General features: G+C 41.7%; 1 protein-coding gene across 1 annotated transcript; it reads left to right on the top strand.

The window, feature by feature from the left end:
- Nucleotides 1–2,816: 2,816 nt before the first annotated feature.
- LOC136773538 (histone-lysine N-methyltransferase SETMAR-like) lies at nt 2,817–3,884 on the top strand. Its single transcript, XM_066727286.1, has one exon. The coding sequence runs from the start codon at nt 2,817–2,819 to the stop codon at nt 3,882–3,884; it is 1,068 nt and encodes a 355-aa protein (XP_066583383.1).
- The last annotated feature ends 13,830 nt before the right edge of the window (nt 3,885–17,714 follow it).

Here is a 17,714-nt window from a genome sequence, read left to right as displayed (position 1 = left end):
GATGATCGAACTCCAAAAGAATGATTTGCCAAATCCCCGAAGTAGGTTCAATAAACTGGCAACGTCAACCCATTTGAATACATTGAAAATAGGTGGGCCATGATGACACTACGGCAAGGTCTTAGCAAGAAACATAGCTGATCTATAGTCAACATAAATGAAAAAAAGGTTGAGCTATACAATTTTTAAACTGCATAATTTAATTAGAAAATGAAAGAAATGACCTTAATAGCCAATGGAATGACCATTGCTGTTTACCACAGCATTAAGACGTCGAGGGAGCAAATCCACCAAGTTTTTACAAATGCATAGGTCGTTTCGCAAATCGTCCTATGTTTATAAAACATGTTTTCTCAACGCTGCCGTCGATCGCTCTTACTCAGGCCTCCACCGCTTTGTCATTATGCCCCAAATATTTTCAATGACATTCAAATCGGGCGACTTAGCTGGCCAGTCGATTAATTCCACTTCCGGATGTTCGACGAAACATTCCTTTGTCGTGTTCGAAGTGTGAACACTGGAATTGTCTTGCACGAATTTCATTTTGGGAACATCTTCTTCGAGATTTACTGCTCTCACTGTAGGAAGTATGATAGTTTCCAAAACGTTGCAGTAAACTTTGAATTCATTTTTGTCTCAATTTCATGTAACTCTCCTACCCCATCTTTTGACATCCATCCCCAGAATGCTATAGAGATTCTGCTGCTTCTGTCTCTCGGTAACGTGTATTTGTCTTCGAATCTTTTATCGTCTGGACGCCACACATGCATTCTGCCATCCATCGTTGAAACAAAAACTTTTTCGTCAGTCCACACAACATTGTCCCAAAATGTTGGTGCCACTCTTAAATAATTTGTTGCTAATGAAATCCTTTTTTCTCTGTGATTGGCTGTTAGTTTAATTTTTTTCGCTGGACGATGGCAATGTATTCCAGCCTTATGCAATTTATTTATCACCGTTCTTGGACAAATATTTAAATTATCCACTGAATCTAAAACTCTAGCTGATGGTTCAAATGGTTGTATATCCACTGCTACTACAATTTCTGCGTCCTGTTGCGCTATTGTTTTTCTTAATCCAAAATTGCCTTTACGTTTGTCTCGCAAGCCGTCCAGTCCACTTTCTTCATATTTTGTTATCCATTTTGTCACTATTTTCTCACTCATTTTTGTCTTTTCGGATATTTCCCACTAGCTTGCACCTGTAACGTAGGGGTCAGCCACTTCGCCGAACCAAAGTAGATCGCACGCGTCCGTGTGCAATACCGGTAGTATTGCACATTGCTGACGCCCGGAATTCTTTTCCGGAAATGCGTAAAACCTTGGGCGTCGGCCGTGGATGTGGAGACTTTTTGGTTGTCGTGTGTCGAAAGATCATGGCGCCACTGACGACGCATGACCTATTAAGCCTCCTACATATATGCGAGTTCCGCGACCCTCAAGCCGAGTCTTATTCTGTGTAAGCTTAGCCGCTGCCGCATCATCCGCGTTCCAAGGTCGCAAATCTAGTGTTCGTTACACGGGAGCAGAGTACTCCACCGTATTCTAACAAACCTCTTGCCCAGTCGCCGTGTACTGGTAGTTAAGTCTAGTAATAGTAAATCCGAACCAAGTCGTGTAGAAATCATCGCGAGCGTGTATCTTTCAATCGTGCCTAACACGTACCGTTCTGAAAGATAACAGCAACTACTACGAACTGATCATAGTTAACTAGTGCGCGTAACCTACAACCATAAGAAAGTCTAGTCTCCCTAATAGTTGTGACGAATAGTCAATAAGCCTGCGTATGCTGCTACAGCATAATTAGCGTTTACTGTAAGTATAATTGTAATACCTTAAAATACAAAGTTTTGTGTCAAACTTGCTGTTCCAACGTATGTTTATACATACTATGATTCACCCCGAATCTTGCCAACTCATTACATTCTTACCGCTCGGGGTGTAATACTTTAGTATACTGTACTGTGAGTCGCAAAGCTCAGTCGGCGTTTCTACTGACCCAGACTCTAGTGTCAAGTCAGCCGAAACTCGACCGATAGGCGGCCATGACTACCCAGTACGTAACACACCACACAAAAACATGCCAACTATCATTCCTTTTTCACTAATAATATTTCTTGGTCGTTAATTTTATTTTCAACCGTTTCTATACAGGGTGTAACCAGCCAAAGACCGAAAGATTTTGACCAGAGATTCTTGAGGCTATACTAAGTAGAAAAGTCCTATATTATAAGATCCGCAAAAGCATGATTGCTGAGATAAATCAGTTTGAAAGCGAGCAATCAGGGCTTTGATCGAACGGAAGAATTACTTTACTGTCGCTTTCGTTGACACCTCCCTTTCGAAAAACAAAAGAAGCTCGTACCTCTCCGCCGCTCCGTAATGCCGTACATGTACACACACACGCCCGCAACTACGCCGATTATTAATATTACCTCCTAACGTTCTACAATCCTGATCCAAGCACCGTATGAAATTTATTTTTCGCCTAATATTAACAGAATCCCTGTGATGTAATTATTAATACTAAAATACTAGACAACATTTCTGCGATTTAGATACCTTTTGCCTGTAAATTTTCGCCGCCTCCCGTCAAGCTTTTCAAAGCATCAGCATCATCTCTGCGTACTCTTCATTGGTGAAATCCGGCATTTTACCCACTCACATGTTTTCAAAATAAACAGATGAAGTATCTTTAGGTTTTTTCTTCCGAATCGTGTCATAGTAATAAACAATCAGTCTTTCGCATCTTTCGGATAGAGTGCAAGTGAACTGCATATCACGGGATATAATTAGTGGCCAAATTTTGTGTCAAAAATGCCGAATTTCACGAATGAGGAATACGGCCAAATGGTGTACATCCTGGGAGAAGCTCGAGGTGTGGCGACAGAGGCGGCGAGAATCTACAGGGAAAGGTACCCAAATAGACGACACCCAATCAGTACGACGTTTACAGACACATATCGTAGAGTTTTAGAAACGGGTAATGTTTTGCCAAGACAGGAGAAAGGTGGACACAACTTACGTGACAGACGTGTGACGGAAAAAGTACTGAATCTAGTAGAAGCTGACCCGACAACAAGCACTCGCCGCATAGCTCGAGAAGTTAAAATCTCGCATATGACGGTACATCGAATTCTCAAGGCTGCGAATTTGTATCCGTACCATCACACACCCGTTCAGGATCTGTTGGAAGGTGATTTCGCACAACGCGTTAATTTTTGTCGTTGGCTTCTGACACAATCAGAAGTCAATCCTGGTTTTCATCGCCGAATTTTATTCACGGATGAATCCCTATTTACTCGTGCCGGAACATTCAATTTTCATAACTCTCACACTTACGCCGAGGAAAATCCACACTTCGTACGTGTGGTAAACTACCAGCATAGGTGGAAATTGAATGTTTGGGCCGGGTTAATAGGGACTCATGTGATCGGGCCGTTCGTCCTTCCAGAGAAAATGAATGGGGAGTTATATGCGAGATTACTCACGGAAGATTTGCCTGAGTTACTTGAGGATGTACCGCTAGACCTGTGGACCAAAATGTGGTTTCAGCAGGACGGTGCCCCACCTCATAATATTCGGCCAGTTTCTGCGATTTTGGAAAATTATTTTCCAAATCGATGGATCGCTTACCGAGGACCTGTGAGGTGGCCCCCTCGCTCTCCAGATCTGACACCACTGGACTTCTTTTTTTGGGGTCACCTAAAAAATGAAGTTTATGTGACGGAGCCTGGCTCGCTGGAAGTAGCGCTCGAGCGTTTAAAAGTGGCGGTTGCTAACATAGACGAACGTACGCTGGACAACGTATGGACAGAACTGCTGCGACGAGCGCGAGCTTGTATCGAAGCAGGGGGGAGACATTTTGAACAGCTTTTAAAATAATAGACTAAGGACGACGACGACGATTTGACATGACTGACGTGACGACTGACAAGACAAAGCGACGAAACATTACTTGACGCGACAGACGAACGAAGACAGAATTGGAAAACTTTCCCTGTAGATAAAAATTGCTTTTCATATGAAGGAAATGTAAGTCTTCTTTACTTCATTGGACATTCCGCGGCGGAATTGTACATTTTTTATTAGGATTATGTCATCTTCTAAGCTGTTGCAGCTGGAATCTGACTAACTTGTTTAGCATTTTAGAATCAATAATTACATCACAGGGACTCTGATAATATTAGGCGAAAAATAAATTTCATACGGTGCTTGGATCAGGATTGTAGAACGTTAGGAGGTAATATTAATAATCGGCGTAGTTGCGGGCGTGTGTGTGTACATGTACGGAATTACGGAGCGGCGGAGAGGTACGAGCTTCTTTTGTTTTTCGAAAGGGAGGTGTCAACGAAAGCGACAGTAAAGTAATTCTTCCGTTCGATCAAAGCCCTGATTGCTCGCTTTCAAACTGATTTATCTCAGCAATCATGCTTTTGCGGATCTTATAATATAGGACTTTTCTACTTAGTATAGCCTCAAGAATCTCTGGTCAAAATCTTTCGGTCTTTGGCTGGTTACACCCTGTATATGGTGACACTTAATAATAAGTTAACGCACGACTGACAGCTGTTAATATTATTGTCCTGCTTTATCGTGAAACGTAAATAGTCAAATTTTATCAAACCGAATCATTTCATATTATTTCAAATATACTGTATAGTCTGTGTTATGATTATATTACGTAAGAGTTAAATGGTTTTTAAATAAGGTGAGCTGTGCTATTTCTGTTTTTGTCTTAAGAATATCAACAACAATAATATTAGCAGCTGATCAAAATTTGTTTACGTTCAAAGCGTTCGAAAGTTGCCGAAAGCAGTTGTCAACAAAGAAAGTAATGCATTTCGCTTATCGCTTTAAAAGACATTAAGCTGGGAAATTTGATAAAGAGAGAAAGATTCCTACTTTGTTAGATATCGTATTAATCCTGATATTAATTAATGAATCCTTCTTGCTGTGTGTGTTTTGGATTTATTTTAATTTACTATGTAATAGAGATAAAATATAAAATAAAATTTCATAAGAATTTATGAAAATGAGAAATATAAGATACAACTAATATAGAAATAATCCCGTGATTAGCCTTGTGTCTGGGCTCATTTTCATCTTAAAGATATAAGCAATGTATTGATAATAGTCTTAAAAATGTTTAATTAATAATATTAAAATTAGAATTTTTGTTTAATCATTGCAGGACAGGTATATAAGGGTTAGTCATTTTCGGTCAGTTTATTGCCCTCTGTTTATTGCTTGGAACTCGGTGCTAGGCCAGGTAGGCTGCGCAACGTGGAAAAGTCTTCTCCACTAGCTAACTAAGGCACCTTTAACTTGTGTTTACATTTTGGAACGATTCGATTTCCCAGAGTGTACCCGAACATCTCCGGTGGGTGTTCGAACTCAACGAACATGACGCGAGAAAGAAATTAGAGACCTATGGGTTGGATACTAAGGGACTTATTCCGGTTTTACGTACGCGGTTATTTAAATATTTACGGGATATGGCTACCGGTCAGGACATTACACGAGGCGCTAGTATCGAGACCCCCTTTGTGCGAGAGACTCCACTAGAACCGAAAAGTACCCCGGTCCCGATTTCTGGCCTACCTACCGTCCACGCACCGATATCGGGAACGAGACGAAAAAGTTTTCAAACGGATCTCTCCCTACCGCGACCAAGAAACTCAAATCCGGTGCGAGAATCGTTGACCGACAGACCCAGCCCAACTACTATCGCGCAAATTCGAGAGGAGATAACGGCCGACATTCTCAGAAGGCTAGGACATATCGGCATCGATCCGCAGGCGAGAAATCTCTTCCCCGTATGATCGCTAGACGCGGAGGAACTTGAGGAGGAAATTTTGAACCCTACGGGGAGGGGAGCCCAAGGAGATATCGTTAACTGGGAATTACCCCGTCGTCCGAGTCCCGAACGTTACAACCGAGTTCCGCCTCCCACCCAATATAGTATTTCCACGGATCGTTACCGAACCCGTGATAGCGCGCAACAATTTTCCCACTTGCATGTTACTCTCAAGCGGATGAATGTTTCTTTCAGCGGCCGAGCGATCGAAGACGTGGAGGCCTTTCTGCTAAGGTTGTCGGAAACGCGTGGTGTGTTTAATCTTCGCGATTCCGAACTCCTGACCTACGTTCCTTTTGTGGTTACCGGCATCGCCTTACATTGGTTTCGTAGCCATCAAAGAGAGTGGGTACAGTGGCGGGAATTCAGGCGGCCTTCCGATCCCGATTTGGAGCACGTTCTTTCCAAGTGTCACTGCAGGTGGAAATCGCGCGAAGGACCCAGGGCGATAGTGAACCCGTCGCTGATTACCTAACCTGTATACGTACCCTAATGGATCGCGTCATTCCTCCCTGGTCTGAGACTGAGAGGTTAAATTGGGCACACATTAATATGCTCCCGCGATACCAGGCTCTGATCGATATCCAAAGTGTATCGAGTTTAGACGTACTTGAGTTCCGAGCTATGCGAATAGAGGCTAGTTTTCTTCGACATTCCGGCTTCCCGCAACCTCCTACTCCGGAACGCTCCTTGTTCCCTGATTTAGCCTACCGGCCGGCTCCCAGACCTACGCGGCGTGCTCCTCAACCGGTCTTTTCGTTGGGAGAGCTTGACCATCCTACCGGGGAAGCGACCGGGGAGAATGACGCGAATACATCGTCCACTACCGATCTCCTTGCTCTCGCAAACTCTACCAGCCGAACCTCGAACCCAACCGTCAAGTCCTCGCCACCAGTTCCGGCCGCAGTTCCCGCAAATGCTACACCGGTCGCGTCTACCGTTCACGCGATGAACACTAACCCTTTCGTACCCTCACCAGATTCTGACTCAAGACCATCCCCGACGACAGCTCGAACGTTGATCTGCTGGAATTGTTGAAAGGATGGACACCGGTATGCCGCCTGCTCGATACCTCGAAATCTTTTCTGCTATTGTTGCGGACATGCGGACGTTATTAGAACAAACTGCCCCACCTGTTCGGGAAACCAAGAAAAGGCGTCTTAAGCATGGCTACGCCTCCTTCCGCTATCGCCTCGGGATTTCAAGTCCATGTACCTCTCCCTATATCGTCACCTACTCTCACGCCCAAGGATGCAGTCAAGCTTGACTCATTTTCGATAATTTCGGGCTCAGATTCGGGCATTTTTAAGATCGGATGTCAACCGAAGTCGTTGTTCTATCTACCAGTCACCATCCACACGGCCAATCCATCTCGGTATTAATCGATAGTGGAGCCTCGCGGACATCCATAGGAAAACGTGGAATTTTATCTTTAGCCGAACTACCGATTCGAACCTCCAATACCGAGCCTATTAAAGTTATGACCGCGGACGGACACCTAGAACTATTGGAAGAACAAGCAAATGTAGCGATTTCCATCGAGGATCGGACTCTACCCATTAACGGGATCCCTCAAGCCCTCTGTAGCCAACATTACGGAACGAAAAACGAGAGAGAATTGTCCAGCGCTATTTTTCGACCGATTTCAATGTTTTTTGGCTTGTTGGAATTGTTAGGACTCGCACCGTGTTATAAATAAAGCCGTATTTTCCAAAAAACGTAAAAAAAATAAAATTGTTTAAAAATTTGCATTAATAATATTTAAACGCAAAACAAATTGAAAAATCGGGCTTCTTTATGACGAGGTGCCAAACCTAACGATTCCAACGAGCCCAAAAACATTGAAATCGGTTGAGAAATAGAGCCGTACCATTGTCCCGCGTTTCTGAGGTGGACGAAAAGCAAAAATTTTTAGGAAGGAAGCTAGGCAGGCTAGGCTTCCTCCCCTCTCGCGGATCACGCTAACGTGTTCCCCCACTCTAGCATCGAACCTTACTGCGAAGCTTTCCTCTCATATTTACGCTATTCTCCTATCTGTAGCTATACATATATAAATACTGCTAAAATAATGTTGAGAACATTTCATCTTGCCGATATAATGAAATTGCTAAAAATGCAATTATCATTTTGAAATAAAATTGTAGAAAAGGAGATTTCGTAATGCTTGAAATATAGGGCATACGGCGAAACGCGGGACAATGGTAAAGTCGTATTTTTTAACATAATTTGATGAAACTAGTAATAATTAAAGCCATTCTTCATGTAGATTGTCCTAAAGAGCTCGCATTTTCGGTAAAGCTTATAGTTTTTCAGCTATGAACGATTGAAGTTGCACGGCGCACAAATACATATTTCCTCTCCCGCTTAGATCAGCTGTTGCGCACGTCCATCCTCAATCGCTCATAACTGGAAAACTATAAGCTTTATCGAAAATGCGAGCTCTTTAGGACAATCTACATGAAGAATGGCTTTAGTTATGACTAGTCTCATCAAATTCTATTGAGAAATACGCCTGTACCATTGTCCCGCGTTTCGCCGTATGCCTTATATTTCAAGCATTACGAAATCTCCTTTTCTACAATTTTATTTCAAAATGATAATTGCATTTTTAGCAATTTCATTATATCGGCGAAATGAAATGTTCTCAACATTATTTTAGCGGTATTTATATGTGTATAGCTACAGATAGGGGAATAGCGTAAATATGAGGAAAGCTTTGCAGTAAGTTTCGATGCTGGAGTGGGGGAACACGTTAGCGTGAGCCGCGAGAGGGGAGGAAGCCTAGCTTTTTTCCTAAAAATTTTTGGTTTTCGTCCACCTCATAAACGCGGGACAATGGTACGGCTCTATTTCTCAACCGATCTCAATGTTTTTGGGCTTGTTGGAATCGTTAGGTCTGGCACCTCGTCATAAAGAAGCCCGATTTTTCGATTTGTTTTGCGTTTAAATATTATTAATGCGAATTTTTAAACAATTTTATTTTTTTACGTTTTTTGGAAAATACGGCTTTATTTATGACACGGTGCGAGTCCTAACGATTCCAACAAGCCCAAAAACATTGAAATCGGTTGAAAAATAGCGCTGGACACTTCTCCTTCGTTTTTTGTTCCGTAATGTTGGCTACAGAGGGCTTGAGGGATCCCGTTAATGTCGTTATTTTTCCGTCGTTAGCTGTTCCTCTAGTGCTCGGACTAGAAGCTCTCGCTTCATTTGCTATCGTTATTAATTGCGCAGAGGCTAGTTGGTATTTCAGTGACGAACCGTCTCACGTCTACCCTTTCTATCGAACTCTCACGCAAACTGAGGAGGACAACCGGCCGAGAAACGTTTCCGCATGTCAAGGAATAGTTGAATTATGTGATCGTGAAAAATCTCGCCTAGAACAATTTTTAGATGAACATATACCACGTTTACGGCAAGCTCCTGGTCTGACTCATTTAACAGAACACCGGATAGACGTAGGAGGTCACCCCGCAATCAAACAACGATTTTATCCCGTGACTCCTATTGTACAGCAGTCTATTTATCAAGAGGTCGACCATTTGCTAGCCGCAAATATTATCGAACCATCCCAGAGCGATCGGTCGTCTTCCATTGTGATGGTTAAGAAGGTCAACAGATCATATAGATTTTGTTTAGATTTTCGACGGGTCAACGCCGTATCCAAGAAAGACGCGTACCCTTTACCGTATATGAACGCCATCTTAGACAAGCTTCGCGCTGCTCGATATATCACCGCTCTAGACCTTAGTCAGGCTTACTTTCAGATCCCTATAGCTTCCGATAGTAAGGAAATTACCGCGTTTACCGTTCCGGGAAAAGGCCTATTCCATTTTCGGAGAATGCCCTTCGGATTGACCGGCGCTCCGGCTACCTTTCAACGTTTGTTAGACAAAGTGATAGGGCCCGAGATGGAACCGCATGCTTTCGCATACCTAAATGATATAATCATCGTGACGGCAGATTTCGACGAACATTTGGAGTGGCTGAGGCGGGTCTTTGCGCGGATTGTTGCGGCCGGATTACTTATTAATCCAGAAAAGAGTGAATTCTGTAAATCCAACGTTCGATACTTGGGCTTCAGAATTGATGAAGAGGGCTTGCGTACCGATCCCGATAAAATCTCACCAATTTTACAGTATCTTCGGCCCAAGGACATTAAAAAAATTCGACGCTTTTTAGGGATGACCTCCTGGTATCGCCGGTTCGTGCCAAATTTCGCTACCGTCGCCGAAGCTCTAAATCGATTATTGGAGAAAAAGCAAATGTGGGTGTGGGACTCGGAACAAGAAGAAACCTTTCAACTGCTTAAAACACGCCTAACGACGACTCCGATACTAACCTGTCCCGATTTCGGCCTACCGTTCGTTCTTCAAACTGACGCGAGCACGATCGGATTGGGTGCCGTACTGACGCAGAGTAAAAAAGATCAAGAATTCGTAATAGCGTATGCTAGCCGAACCCTGACCGAGCAAGAGCGGAGGTATTCCGCTACCGAATTGGAATGTCTCGCCATATTGTGGTCGATCAAGAAATTTCGAGGTTACTTGGAAGGGTACTCGTTCACTGTCATGACCGACCACAGCAGTCTGCGGTGGCTACAAAACCTCAAGGATCCGACTGGCCGACTCGCCAGGTGGTCGCTCAATCTTATGCAGTATAATTTCGACGTGGTGTATCGGAAGGGCTCCTTAAATTTGGTACCCGATGCCCTGTCAAGGATGTACGAGCCACTCAAAGGAGAACCTGACGATTCTATCGCTATCGAATCCTCCAATCCCGATTTGGCGAACACTACTCGCTTTTCCGAACGATACCGATTCCGCTTTCTCTGAGTCATCCGATAAGTCCCGTTCGAAATTATTAGCCAACGAGTGCGTTCCCCTCTACGTACCGCCGAATCTCGGTCGATTTTCCAGCACTTCGTTGGAACACCTCCATACCATCACTCGAAACCAAGTAGCCGAGCCAACCAATTCGATCGACGACGCTCACGTTCCAGCTAACGAACCAAACGGGTCCACCCTATTATCCAAAAACGATAATCTCGATGATACCGGAGATGAGTGGTACAATAAACGTCGATCGATCCTTACCGAAACTTCCGAAAAACTTCCAAATTATCAGCTACACCAAGGAAAATTTATTACTACCGACCACGTACCGATACCGATGCCAAATTGGAAGATCTTCAACCGTGGAAGCTGGTCCTACCGCAAAATATTCGTCGGGAGGCCATCAACAATGCCCATTCGTTGCCGCAAGCCGGGCATCTTGGCGTGGAAAAGACCTACCAACGTCTAACCAATCGCTATTTTTGGCCAGGGATGTATCGTGATATTGTAACTTTCGTGAGATGCTGCGATACCTGTCAAAAATGCAAGGTCGAACAACAATCCCCAAAAGGGTTTATGGGTCGGAGAATAGCGGAAATGCCCTGGGATATCGTGGCCGTCGATTTGATGGGCCCCCTCCCGAAGAGCGCTCGCGGCTTTGTCTACGTTATCGTATTCCAAGACCTCTTCAATAAATGGATAGAATATGGTCCTCTGCGCGTCGCTACCGGGGCAAAGGTCAAAGAGGCTTTTCACGAAATGATACTTTCCCGCTGGGGGGCCCCTAGGGTTCTCCATTCGGATAACGGGACGGAATTTGTTAACAAAGTCATGAAGGAGTTATACCCGGAGTATCGCCTCGTACGATCAACTACCCCTCCGTATAGGCCCGAAGCCAATCCCGTAGAGCGAACCAATCGCGTACTAAAAACTATGATCGTTTCGTTCCTAGAGGAAAACCATCGCGATTGGGATGTTCACCTTTCCGATTTTCGTTTCGCTTATAATACGGCCTGGCACACGGCTACAGGGGTAACTCCAGCCTTCCTGAATTTAGGGCGAGAACCTGAGCCAATTCGTCATTACCGATACGCCGAGGTCGACAACATAGATCCTACCTTACCTACCGACCTAGATATTACTCTATGGAGACAACGAGTAAAACGTATGCGTGATTTGCAGGAGCGAGTAGCGCTGAGATTAGAGGAAACCTTTGATAAAACCGCACAACGTTATAATGCTCATCGACGGGACGTTCGTTTAAAAGTTAGTAACCTAATCTTGACCAAAACTCGCAAATTATCGTCGGGTGAGGAACGAATAGCTGCTAAACTATTCCCGAAGTACCATGGTCCCTATCGCGTATTTAAAATTCTATCGCCTACCGTCTACGAGATTGAAAGCCTCGACGGTCAAAAACGTGTGAAGACGCATGTAGTGGACGTTAAAATATATCCCCCAGAAAAAGCACTTTCGTGTAAAAAACAACGGCAAGTAATTTGGTCCTTTCTCTCCACAAAAATTAAAATCCCAATAAAATACCATTAAAAAAAATTTACACAAAATAAATCTCAAACAAAAATAGTGGCAACACAAAGGATTGAAATCACTTATAAATTCGACAAGTAATCAAGCGGTAATATAAAGCACTCAGGTCGCATAATTTAGGAAACTAAAAAAAAGTAAATAAATAATTAATTATTATATCATTTTTGTATACATACTACTTGCCAGGAGGGGCCACATAGTGTTATGTATATTTAAATCTTCGTTACAGTTGCATATTGAAATATATACTACTCTACACTTTTTGGCCCCTCCTGGCAAGTAGTATGTATACAAAAATGATATAATAATTAATTATTTATTTACATTTTTTTAGTTGCCTAAATTATGCGACCTCAGTGCTTTATATTACCGCTTGATTACTTGTCGAATTTATAAGAGATTTCAATCCTTTGTGTTGCCGCTATTTTTGTTTGGGATCAAATAATTACTTGTCGAATTTAAGTGATTTCAATTCTTTGTGTTGCCGGTATTTTTGTTTGAGATTTATTTTGTGTAAATTTTTTTTTGATGGTATTTTATTGGGATTTTAATTTTTGTGGAGAGAAAGGACCAAATTACTTGCCGTTGTTTTTTACACGAAAGTGTTTTTTCTGGTGGATCTCAGAGCTTTTTGTAATATGTGACAAAGATACATCTTAAGAATTTCTTTATGCAAATAATACAAAATGTAGTGAAACTCTTAAAGAAAGAATGTGTATTCTAATAAATAAATTTTATTGGAAGGGAATATAAATTGAAATATATAAATAATTATATTGTTAACAATAATCAATTTTATTTAACAATATTAAAAAAGGAAAAGTACAACATTTTAAATACTACATTGAAAAATTATAGCTAAAAACAATGAAAAATTATATATCAACCTGTTATAAATAGTTTTGATGAAGAAAGATACAATAATTTTCTAAACAAAAAATATGTATTACGGGATTTTATTTGAAACGGCGCGATACTCAGTGAGAAAATAATTTAATAAAGACAGAAACTCATTGTGGAAATCATATCATTTTTAAATAGTTTACTCACTAGATATATTGCAGCCGAAGGCTCTACAATTGCGGCCAATATTTAGTGAAATAGCGTTTTAAACGCAGCCGTGGTGCTAATATTGTTGAACATGTTATTACGAGTAAGACGTTTTTACCCATGATAACAACTTTCAACATTTATAAAAGCAGCCGTTAGAGATACGAATAACGTAATATTGAATTAATTAAATTTCCTCAAAGAATATGATAAACGTACCTTTTGAATTTCTGGGCCATGTTTTCTTTTGAACGATATGATCGTTCGCATATATCCATGATTTATGCTTACGTATCATAGACGTATAATGACCAGTTGCAGCATCCTTGCCGTCATAGAAAATCGCACAATTCGCTTTATAAACTTTATCACCCATTTCTAATTTCTCAATAGGTATATCTTTAATGTTTCAGTTTTGAAGAACAATCCAATCTTTAACGTTTTCTATATTTTCAGTTTTGGTATTACATAATGATAATTTAACAATCAGAACTTTGTTAGTAACTGTACCAGCAATTTTTTGCTGAAGTTCTAAAGAACTCATGCAATTACTGCACAAAGAATTCAATAATTTTTTTCCACTTAGAGAAGTTGCTCTGAATTATTTCTTTCATGTGCTCCAAGAATTACTTTTGCATAATTTTTTGGGAATTAACAAACTCTTCATACCATCAAATAACGTAAGTAATAAAATATTATTATAAGATTGGGTAATATCTGTATGACAACATGAAGTACTACATTTGTCCGTTTTTGTTAGATAATGTTGCACAACGCGATTCAAGCAACTTAATTTATCACACAGAGCAGTGATTAAATCACCAGCATCATACTGCCGCTTTACAACAAATTGGATTTCAGCATATTGTCTAATATCAATATTTTTCACAGATTTATCAATAGTTTCTGTAAGCAAAAATAAAGGATTTTAGAGCATTGCATGCTACTATACGAAATACTACTTCTAATTGAATAACAATTTACAATGCATTGTATAACTGCATTTGCGTATTAAGAAATATAATCACGTTTCATTATTCCTCTTATGTATTAATCAATATCATTTACATATACAGCAATTAATGACAAATTTAGATGATGAAAGTTCTACTTATTACTACAACTTTCCTCATTAAAATTAGTCACCAAAAGTTTTTGTAAGTTATAATATTTTATCTGCATACCTTTACGCAAACAAGTGACTGCTAAGCCTATTTTCCACTATTCTAAATGCTCCTTCTTGTTTCTGATATAACCTGTAAATAAGAAAATTATAATATAAACATTGCTAATTAAAATAAAATATGTATAAATTAAAATTAGATAGGTATTATACGATACAATTTTCTTTCAATTGTTGCTTTGCTACTTATAGCTCAAGTCATATATAATAGTTCCCAGGCTTACTATTTAAATATACATATACATCAGTTAATGAAAAATTAAAATGATGAAAGATCTACTTATTACAACAACTTTTTATCCTCATTAACATTAGTCACCAAAAGTTTTTGTAAGTTATAATGTTTTATCTGCATATCTTTACGCAAACATGTGACTGCTTAGCCAATTTCCCCCTATTATAGATGCTCCTTCTTCTTTCTGAAATAACCTGTAAATAAAATAAAATTTTAATATAAGCAATGCTAATTAAGAGAAAATTTGTTTGAATTATAAATGGATACGTATAATACCATATAATTTTCCTTTCAATTGTTACTTTGCTACTGAACTTCATCTCAAACATAATTTAATTGAATAATTTTATAATATCCACAAATGGCTCATACTCAACATACAGCTGCTGGATAAAAATTATTTCTACTCTTTTTTTCCTTTCGGATGCTTTTTGTTGCATTTTTGAAGAATATATTACCTCCCAATCATTTTATAAGAATATAATAACAATAGCTGTTCGAGATTGGGAGGAGCAGAAAATGTTGCGAAGTAGATTCCGCATTTCTCTGTTATATCTCCCATCTCTATTGCGCTCACAATAGACGGATAGACCGACAGCGTCTAGCCGCTCTATCTGTCCCTCTCTCCGCGGCGCGCTTGCGCGTCTTCCGGCCCTGGCGCGTCGCGGCCGCGAAGCGACACTACTTGCGCGCTTGGACACTAGGTGGCCAGCGCCCGCAGCAGCTCTCTCGCTGGCAAGATTAGTGTCGCGTAATTATATAGATGGGTCCTTGATAAGGACCCATCGCACCTCAGCCTTGCTCGACAGCTAAACCAGCTCAACAGCAGCAGTTTTTGCGCCTTCTTGGCAACTCGCCTCAACGGCATTTTTTGGACGCCTTCACGGCATCATCAAACGAGCGCCTCCACCGGCGAACTCCAAGGGTCAACTACTTTGGTAAGTATCACCCAACCACCCACCGCCTACCAAGAGGGGACTACCCCTCTGCGGCAATATCCTCCCTCCTAAGGGAGATTTCTCCGGGGACTTCCCGGGAGAAGTTAACCCTCTCCTTCCCCTCCACACTGCCTCCGAGGACTACCTCGGACCCAGTGTTCCGACCCTAAACTCCAGGGCTCTCGACAGAGTCGGGTATTGGGAGGGGTAGAATCACCCTAGGGGTTGGGGTGGCTCGGAGCCACCATAGCTCTTGGAGAAGGAGGCTGAAGGGTAAGGGGACTTCCCCTTCCCTAAAACCACTTCTCCAACTCCGCTCCCTCCCGTGGCTGGGGATTTTACTAGGGAATACCCTAGGGAAAATTGTCCAGTCCGGGAGTTTATAAGTCCGCGCTCCTTTCTGGGGAATTCTAGTCTCTGGGGTTCTTCGGTTACCGAAATTCCCTAGAATTTGACGACAACAAATTCCCTAGGAAGTCGATCATTTTAGTCTAGCGGTCCTTTTGTAAATATATTGTAAAATTTTTGTACATTTTATTTATTTAAATAAAAACTCCTTTTACCTCTTATCTTTGGCTTTGAATATTTTATTCTAGAATAAGACCTTCCCTTCTGACCACAGGTTCGGAGCCAACTTGGGACATTGTTTCGCACAAATTTTTGGTCCTTCGAGCCGGATATCCGGCAAAAAACGTTCGAAGTGCATCAGTGTTCCTGTGTGGGTATTCCGGACTGTTTTTTGGATTGTGGTTTGTTCTGGAATAGAGTTTCAAAATGGCTAGCTCAGGGGAATTATTAGAAGCAATCAATTACGTGCCCATGATTCGGGATGAATTCGTTCGGTTGCTCGTTAACATCAAGAAGCGTGGAGTGCACAATTTCACCCTTCCCTTCTTGGAGGATAGGCTAGCAGCCTTAGAGAAGTGGCTTAACGTGTTGCATAAAACTCACGTTAAGATCACTACTCACACTAAATCGGCCGAATTAGCTAAAATGGAGTACGTAACCGATAGTTGGTATCAAGCGGCCCTTGATGCCCATAGTGACGCGGAAGAATTCATCCTAGGACATCTAGATGAACTTCGTTCCAATCAGGTAATGTCGTCATCAGGTCACACTGCACCTTCAGGCGAAATAAACCACATTAGGCTTCCAGTTATTGATTTACCGAAGTTTTCCGGGGATTATTTAGAATGGAACAACTTTTATGAGACGTTCCGTTCCATTGTTCACGACAAAGTGTATGTCTCCGGTCGGGACAAGTTCCATTATCTAAAATCCTGTTTGCAAGGAGAAGCAGCTACGGTCATTAAATCTGTAGCGATCACTTCCGAGAACTATGAGATAGCATGGGACACTCTGGTAGCTCGGTACACTGACAAACGGATGATCACGGATACGTTCTTAGATCAAATCTCGCAAGTACCCACGCTTCGGGGTGACAATTTTAAGGTTCTGAAAGAAGTTAGGGACTCAGTTACGGTTGCTCTCAACGCCCTTAAAACTATGGGATACGGCGTCGATCAATGGGATCCCATAATTGTTCATTCGCTGAAGAACAAACTGGATGACACCCTTCGTTTAGCCTGGGAAATGTATCTGGGAAGCAGCAAGGATTATCCCTCGATCATTCAATTCTCTGAGTTTCTAACGCGTCATATTAACTCCTTGCAATCATTAGGTAACAAACCTAAGACTTCCAAGAAGGAATCGGGGAGATCCTTGAAGTCACACGCTACTAGCGTGAATAGTAACGGTTGCGCTCACTGTGGTAGTAACCATCTCTTGTATCAGTGCAAGGACTACCTTGCATTAACCCCTCAGGCCCGTTCAAAGTTCGCATTTTCACAGAATCTTTGCATCAACTGTCTGAGGCCCGGGCATAGTTGCTCCAATTGCTCTTCTTCGTCATGATGCAGGAAATGTAGTAAAATGCATCATACTTTATTACATTTTGACAAATCTGGCACCGGGGGGAGCAAGGCACGGGGGACTACCCCCGCGGTCAATTCCTCTTCCGAACCAGAACCCTCTAGCTCGAATACTACAACACATCTCAGTGTTTC

The sequence above is a fragment of the Prorops nasuta genome, unplaced genomic scaffold (assembly GCF_024137725.1).
Source record: "Prorops nasuta isolate Cenicafe-Biocafe unplaced genomic scaffold, Cenicafe_Pnas_1.2 PNAS00001, whole genome shotgun sequence".
Taxonomy (NCBI): Eukaryota; Metazoa; Arthropoda; class Insecta; order Hymenoptera; family Bethylidae; genus Prorops; species Prorops nasuta.
Note: the sequence above shows the minus strand (reverse complement) of the source record. Positions and strands in the feature narration are given on the sequence as shown.

Excerpts from the sequence above, each read along its gene's own strand:
- LOC136773538 (XM_066727286.1), top strand. The coding sequence starts at position 2,817 with ATGCCGAATTTCACGAATGAGGAATACGGCCAAATGGTGTACATCCTG.